Raw genomic sequence first — 7192 nt, forward strand, 5'->3', positions numbered from 1 at the left:
GTAAAGCCATCTCGCGGAAAAATGGTTTCAGACTTTTCACCTATGTAGACACCGGAAAATGAACCCGACAATAAGAATATTTTTTATTAATTATAATTGATAGGCTAAAACTTTGGAAAATAAATTTCTATCCCTTGACAAGGGAAATTATATTCTGAAGAGACACCACTATCGTGTTGCCAATGCAGCACCGGTGAGCAATCCTCTCTCTCTCTTTCTCATCTTGCAAATCATATTTTGATCAATGCTACTTTAACTATAACTTTTATGGACTCTTTTGCTTTCTTGATGTGACCTTTAAAAAAAAAAAGAACAAGTAGTACATAGCTAAGTTGATTTTGTCATAAATTTTTGAGTTAATACCACGAAAAATTCCAAATTGGTACGTCTATGATAATTTTATCCCGAATTACTTTTTTTGATCACAAAAAACTCCAAATTGGTGCACCTGTGACAAATTTATCCCTAACTATTTTTTTGACCACCAAAAATCTCAAACTGGTATACGTGTGACAATTTTACCCCGAACTAATTTTTTGATCACAAAAAATCCCAAACTGGTACTTCTGTGATAATTTTACCCCGAACTAATTTTTTGATCACTAAAAATCTCAAACTGGTACATGTGTGACAAATTTACCCTCCGTTAGTGTTCGTTAAATTGGATTAATATCATGAAAAACCACAAAATTGATAAACTTGTGACAAATAGAGGGGTAAAACCCAAAACCGGTACCCTTGTCAATTACCACGTGTCATTAAACTTAGCAATTTGATAGTAAAATTTAACGGAAACTAACGTTGGGTAAATTTGTCACAGGTGTATCAGTTTGGGATTTTTTGTTGTAAAAAAATTAGTTATAAAATTGTCACAGGTGTACCAGTGTGGAGTTTTTGATAATCAAAAAAATAATTCTGGGTAAAATTGTCACGGTGTGCCAGTTTTGGGTTTTTTGTGGTTAAAAAAATAGTTTAGGGTAAATTTGTCACAGATATACCAGTTTGGGGTTTTTCAGAGTATTAATCCTAAATTTTTTGTTACTTTAGTACTATTCACAATAAGCAAGCGAACAAAGGCCAATTTGAGCTTGCATATAGGATCTCAAATGATTTTAATTGCACGTGAAGCGAATTGTTTTTTAAAGTGAAATTAAAGCAACGGAAAGAAAGATTTTTCAGTCACATGCTAAGTAGATAAATAAAAAAAACTAATCAATTTTCCTCGAAAATGATCACACAGAAGACATTTTCCGCTGCCATTGAGTTTGCTCCAGGTATGGGCGCTGTCTTCATTCCATCCGGGAAACTGATGGTTTCGCAGCAAAAGGAGTGACCAAGTCTGTAATATTTCGAAAAGAAGTAATGCGTCGAGTACGACGTTGAGGTAAATCGTTAAAGAGGAGGCGCGGAATTCAACGAATCTTTGAAAGCCCTCAACGTATAAAAGTAATATGCCTCCGTTATCTTTATCTTAATACCTGCCAAAATCACTTCATCCGGTGCACCACCCACCAAAAGGAAGGGAAGGAAAGAAGAAGAGGACCGTATCTTTCTTGGTTGAGGCGGAAGGAGGGAAGGGTAATGCCTATTGCTAATCTCTTCCCGTCACTTGCCCAGTTTTGCTCGACTCAAATGAATGAAATTGTATATGGGTTCCTCCAGATTTTTCCCAACTCGCCTGTCTACAAATGCGTCAATTCTGAGCTTGACCTCTTGTTTGGTAACCGGTTGCATCAAAGGCTTTTCCCTGCTCAAGCTACTTCTATTGATGTGGCGTTGTTTGTAGTGATTCTTCGCTGAATTGAACAGGTATGGAGTATGGGGCACCTTTTGTTTTGTTTAGCAATGCGCCTGGCCTTTCTTGGTCCCCCTTCAACATCCCTCTGGGACCTTGGGCTTCTGCAATTTCACTCTCATACATCTTTTGGCTCCTCTTGCATACATGAACTGCTTATCATTTGCTGATTCATCCAATTTGACATCACATGGTAAAGCAATGGAATTGGGCTTTGGACTTCCGTTATCCTTCCCGCCTGCAAAGACGTATACCCGCGAGACCCATGGTTTTCAAACAAGTCGCCATGTCCCGTTCAAGCTATTTGATCAACGAGGAGCTCGTTCAGTGGCTTGTTGCGCCACCCAGAGAGCCCAGGTTACCTAATTCTCCCTTGTTTTGTTGTACACTTATGATTATCTCAGTATCTTTGGCTTACATGTTGATTTACTTCGTCTGAGCTTCAAGATACCAGAGCTTTCGTTGGAGAATGAGAAACACAATCTTCTGAGAGCTATCCAGGACACCCAGAGAGGTCTTGTTACCAATGCCGATCAACGTTCTAACATTGAAGAGGCTATGGCAGGCTTCGCCTCTTCTCTTTAATTTAAAAGACTCTCTCTCTCTCTCTCTCTCTCTCTGTATTAGTCATCGATACTCGAAGAGAAGGTTATGTGTCATACAACTGTTCCATATAAAACGCTGGCAGGTGAACCTCGAGTGTTACTGTTCCGGTGCACCAATTGATCTGGTGAAGTTGGATGGGACATGGCGTCTGCAGTATACATCTGCTCGCGATGTTCTCATTCTTCTCGAGTCTGCTGCTACTCTCCCTTTCCTCCAGGTAGTAAGACTTGAAATTTCTACTTCCTCTTGCGAAATAACATGCCACGAGCAATTCATTTCTTCCAGTTATTCTTGTGTGTTGCTGTGGATTGCCATTCATATACTCCTTTTTGTTTCTAGATGAGACAAAATCTTTGCTTATACCGGTCTTTGGAACATTTTCTTTCATGCTGTGCATATTAATTATCACAGCAACTTGGCTGTAAACTTATCCTCTGTAGAGATCAGGTGCATCTTTCGGGTTTTACATCTCCTGATACATGTACATTTGTCTCACATCATGTCCAGAATTTCTCCTACTTGTCATTTCTAACTAAATGCATTATTCTAGATTGGACAGATTTTCCAAAAATTTGATTGCCTGGATCAATCAAATGGTGGTGTTGTCTACAATGTTGTCAAATGGAGCATCCCAACCTTGCTAGAGGTAACTTTGTCCCCTTTCTACCTTCCATATTTTGTTGACTGACTTGGTAGGAAAATATTTTCGGTGAAGTATATATTTGCCTTTGAAACTTGCCATGAATCATAGTTTACCCAGCAACTTCAAATTTTGGCAATTCCACCTTGAAACTATAGTTGGTTTTCCTCTTTAAGGAGAATAATATCATTGGGTATTCTTTCTATGTGGATGGTCCTTTCCTGACTCCATGTATTTTTGGACATTTGATTGGAAGCCAAATCCGAGCTATGTTATAGATTAGTTTTGACAAACCTTTCATGGATAATTTCTTAATCCACAAGTGCTGCAACATTTGCTGGGATGACCAGAATGTCAGAACCAACTGTTTTGTTCTCAATTTGGAACATCCTATTAGGCTTATCTTGAGTAATAAGGAAATTCCCAAAACATTGTTCATTGGGGAAGCACCATATCCAAAAGTGGTTAAGGTGTAAGGGATCAGATGTAGATAACATAAGGATGTTGATTGTTTTCATTTTCAGAAATTTATTCTCTTTCTGGAAACAAGAAAAATCAAAATGAGGACCTTTCACTAAAAGTCACGATTCATGAAAAATATTATTCTGCTTCACTAGATGTTTCACAACAAGCCTTGAAATATATAAAAATTCTAAAGCCATCACTGTGATTGTTAGTGTGTGAATGATTAATAAATCAGCTCAACTTTATTTTACAAACTACATATATGAAAATTTAATTAATTTATCTGCAAGACAAGGCTTTCCTCGTCAATTTAATGGTAGATTCTGTTATGGAACAGCATTATGGAGCTCCAACGCATGATATGAAGGAGAACAGTAACTCTGAAATTGCGAAGTTCATTTTACACTTGGGAGTTTGGTGAGAGGGAAGCTAAATGTTTTAATAATTCTCTACAGATGGGTCAAAGTAACTTGAAAGAGAAACTGAAGTAAGTCCTTACAAAGCAGAATCTCATACTGCTTTTGTTTCAACTAACAGGAAGACAATGGTGTCACTCTACTTGTTTCTGCAAAATTTTCAGTGCTTTCTGCTCGGAACATTTACCTTCAGTTTGAAGAGGTCGGTACATCTTATTCTCAGAGACTCGTTACTTTTTTTTTTTGGGGTGGGTAGGTTGGTGTATGAGTTGGATATGGTGGAGTGAGCCTGAACTTAGGTAACACAACCAATCTCTCCTCCTCCATCTCCTCGCTTTTGTTCTCTGTATTTTTCTCCTTCTCCTTTACATTCTTCATTCTTCTCTTTCTCCCTTCCTTTCTTCTTCTCCCTCTTTTCCTATATATGCAGTTACTCATCCTCCTTTCCCCTCTCCCCTTCCTCTTTTCTGTTTAACTCAATTAGATGGATAAAATATGATGTCTTGGTTTTTGAGGCGGTTTTCTTATCCTGCCCTATATAGTGAAGACCATTTGCACTTTGCATTTATCCCTAACAGCTTCAATATAACATCAGTGTTGGAATGCCAGAATGTTCTATGATGCAATATGCTTGTTTCACCAAATATTTATGAAGCTTGTAAGACACGTGCAGGTGACTTTTGAAGATATAAACATCAGTGGAGAGCTGCAAGCTCTAATAGCTCCAGCGCTGCTTCCACGGTCATTTTTGAGCTTGCAGGTAACTTTTTGATGTTTTACTGTCGACCTGCTTTTTCTTGCTAGACTAGATGCATACAATTATCACATTCTTTGTATCATCAGCATATGATTGCTTCCTGATTGTCATGCTTTCTAGAGAACTTGATGCAGTTTACTTGTGTTTGCCAGCATAAGCTTCAGTTAGATGACTGCATTTTTTTTCGGATAAGTAGATGACTGTATTGTTGTCCACCCATAACATCAGTACGGGAATTCTGCGGCTGTTTTTTTCAATTCCCTGCCAATCTCTTAATAGATAACAAACCAGCTCACCATTCCTGGGTTAATGGGTGCATGATAAAACCTTTGGCTGGCTAGTGAGGGCTGGATATGTTCAAGATTCCAAAATTTGGAATTGTAGGTGGGCTTTGGCAGGGCCTGTGCGAGCTTGGGCCGGGCCTTCTTGGGCATGAACCTTTAGAGCGGGCACAGGGAAAAACATGGGTACATCGGGTCTGCCCATCAGACCTGAACTTTTAAGTTTTTGTGTTATTTGTTTTACTACTTTATCTATGAGTTTTATAATATTTTTCTGTCATCCATTAGTAATTTTGGCTTATTTTATCCTATAGTATTATAACTTTTAATTTTAAATTTTTTATATATTTTTTAAAAAATGAGTTGGCTGGGCTTGGAGTTTTGCCTGCCCAGTGGGCCTAAGAAATTTAGCTAGGCTCACCATTTTATAGGTGAGACTGAGTAGGGCCATAGGTCGCCTATCCGTTCATCGGGTCTATTGGTAGGTACATGGTAGGATCTAGGATATGAGGTCATTCTATCTCGTAACCATCCCGCATCCGTGCCCTATGAGAATAGTTTGTAGCGAGAATCCTATGAAATACTTGTCGATGAATTATACATTTCTTATTTTTGATACAGTCAAGTTAACGTAGTAACTATTTCAACCATGATTTAATATTCTTCTAGTTGAACCACTAGAATCTTAGAGTTAGGGAGTTCACGTGTATAGATATGGAGGTGGATGAAAACATAAAGAGATTTTTTTTCTTTTGCGTGGGGGTTCTACCTCTCTTTGTTGTACTTTTTTCGCTAATTGGACACGTTTGTTGGTTTCGTGACTTTACTCTATATTGACAAATCATATGTTTTCTACCACGTCATTTGCTGTCATTTTATGTCAAGAACCTTGGTAGCCATGGTATTTTTGGTTGGTAAATGATCGGAAAACTAATACAGAGTACTCTAAAACGTATTGAATCTCAATTTCACAACTTTTGGGGTATTCTCAGAGTGAACAAAGGATCCAAAAATTATGAACAAGTTGGCTCCAGGGAATGTTCGATTGTCTGCTCAATTTGAAACCTGCACGTTCCTAGTTACAATGGCGGTTGCTACTGACCAGGCTGCCCACATCATGTTTCTGCATGCTTTGCCAAAGTAAAACTGCGAGATTTTCTCATTAGAGCTAAAGGGTTTTCAAATGCAGATCTTGCAGTTTATTCGTGCTTTTAAGGCTCAGATTCCTTTAGGGAATCAAGATAGGTAATTGCACATTACCCTAGTTCTAGTTCTACTCTTCATGTGTTTCCCTGTTTGCTTATACAAATGGGAATATGAATCCACTTGCAGTCGATCAGTTGGTGGATTATACTATCTTTCGTATATAGATAACAACATGCTGTTGGGTCGGGCCATTGGCGGTGGAGGAGCTTTCGTTTTCACCAGAGCTCAACCTCTTTAGTCTTGACTAATGAGGACTACATTGGAAGTTTGCCCAGATGCCACAATGGAGAATACCTGTGCAAAGTGAAACTATCTGGAAAGTGCTACCACAACGGCAAGGTTTTATGCAGCCGATGGCGAATTTCTATTTGAATTTATTTGCCGTTTCATTTCTTTTCTATCCTCGGTTCATAGAAACAGAAGCAAAGCTGGTAGGTACTTTTGACATTACTGTATATTACCCAAACAGGATTCGCATACATTGCTGACTTTTTCATCAATTTGTATCCCTTCATATAAATTCAGGAGTTCTCAGATGATTGCAAAATGTTTTCCTTCTCTAAGTTCGTTTGATGACTCACGATCTGCCAGCTTGACGGTTGAAATGCACGTCTGATTAAAGAATTCCTACAATAATACTTCCAAAGTTCAAATTACCACCCAAATCCAATATACACATTCCGAACATATTACTTCACTGCGAAAGTAAATTATCATCTTGTATGGCCTTTCAAGCATTTTTACCACGCAAACACTTTGAAATAGAAATTGAAAGCATTATGTCAATGCCAACTCAGCATTTAATGGTTTCACCAACACACTATTGGTAGTGTAGAATTAAACCAGACACAAACGAGTTCAGAAAAAAAATTAAATTAGAGCTGACTGAGAAGCTACCGTATTTGAGATATCTCTGCAATCAAGCCCGAATAATAAGATAGAAAATTGTGATGAGCACCCATGGAGGAACAATTTTTCATAACCCTTTCCTTCCGACCAAACAATCTGAGCTCAGCATTCAAAGAG

At 38.2% G+C, this 7192-nt stretch overlaps 1 protein-coding gene across 7 annotated transcripts; it reads left to right on the forward strand.

Annotated features, from left to right (window-relative positions):
* The first annotated feature begins 1241 nt into the window (after window positions 1-1241).
* Window positions 1242-6729, forward strand: LOC115686999 (probable plastid-lipid-associated protein 10, chloroplastic). 7 transcript variants are annotated; one of them, XM_056304427.1, is made up of 10 exons: window positions 1242-1578; window positions 1663-1809; window positions 1995-2152; window positions 2243-2356; window positions 2484-2618; window positions 2952-3047; window positions 4044-4124; window positions 4596-4682; window positions 6150-6205; window positions 6331-6729. In XM_056304427.1, exons 3-10 carry the CDS (start codon window positions 1997-1999, stop codon window positions 6332-6334), a joined length of 729 nt encoding a protein of 242 aa, XP_056160402.1. In that variant the 5' UTR covers window positions 1242-1578; window positions 1663-1809; window positions 1995-1996; the 3' UTR covers window positions 6335-6729. The 7 variants fall into 7 exon arrangements, with proteins under 7 accessions (XP_056160402.1, XP_056160400.1, XP_056160401.1 ...); XM_056304425.1 differs by having other exon boundaries at window positions 2961-3047; window positions 6293-6729; XM_056304423.1 differs by having other exon boundaries at window positions 1243-1578; window positions 1663-1808; window positions 1989-2152; window positions 6293-6729.
* The last annotated feature ends 463 nt before the right edge of the window (window positions 6730-7192 follow it).

This window comes from Syzygium oleosum, unplaced genomic scaffold (genome assembly GCF_021117445.2).
Source record: "Syzygium oleosum isolate NSW1041296 unplaced genomic scaffold, Sole_v2.1 Sole_v2.32, whole genome shotgun sequence".
NCBI lineage: Eukaryota > Viridiplantae > Streptophyta > Magnoliopsida > Myrtales > Myrtaceae > Syzygium > Syzygium oleosum.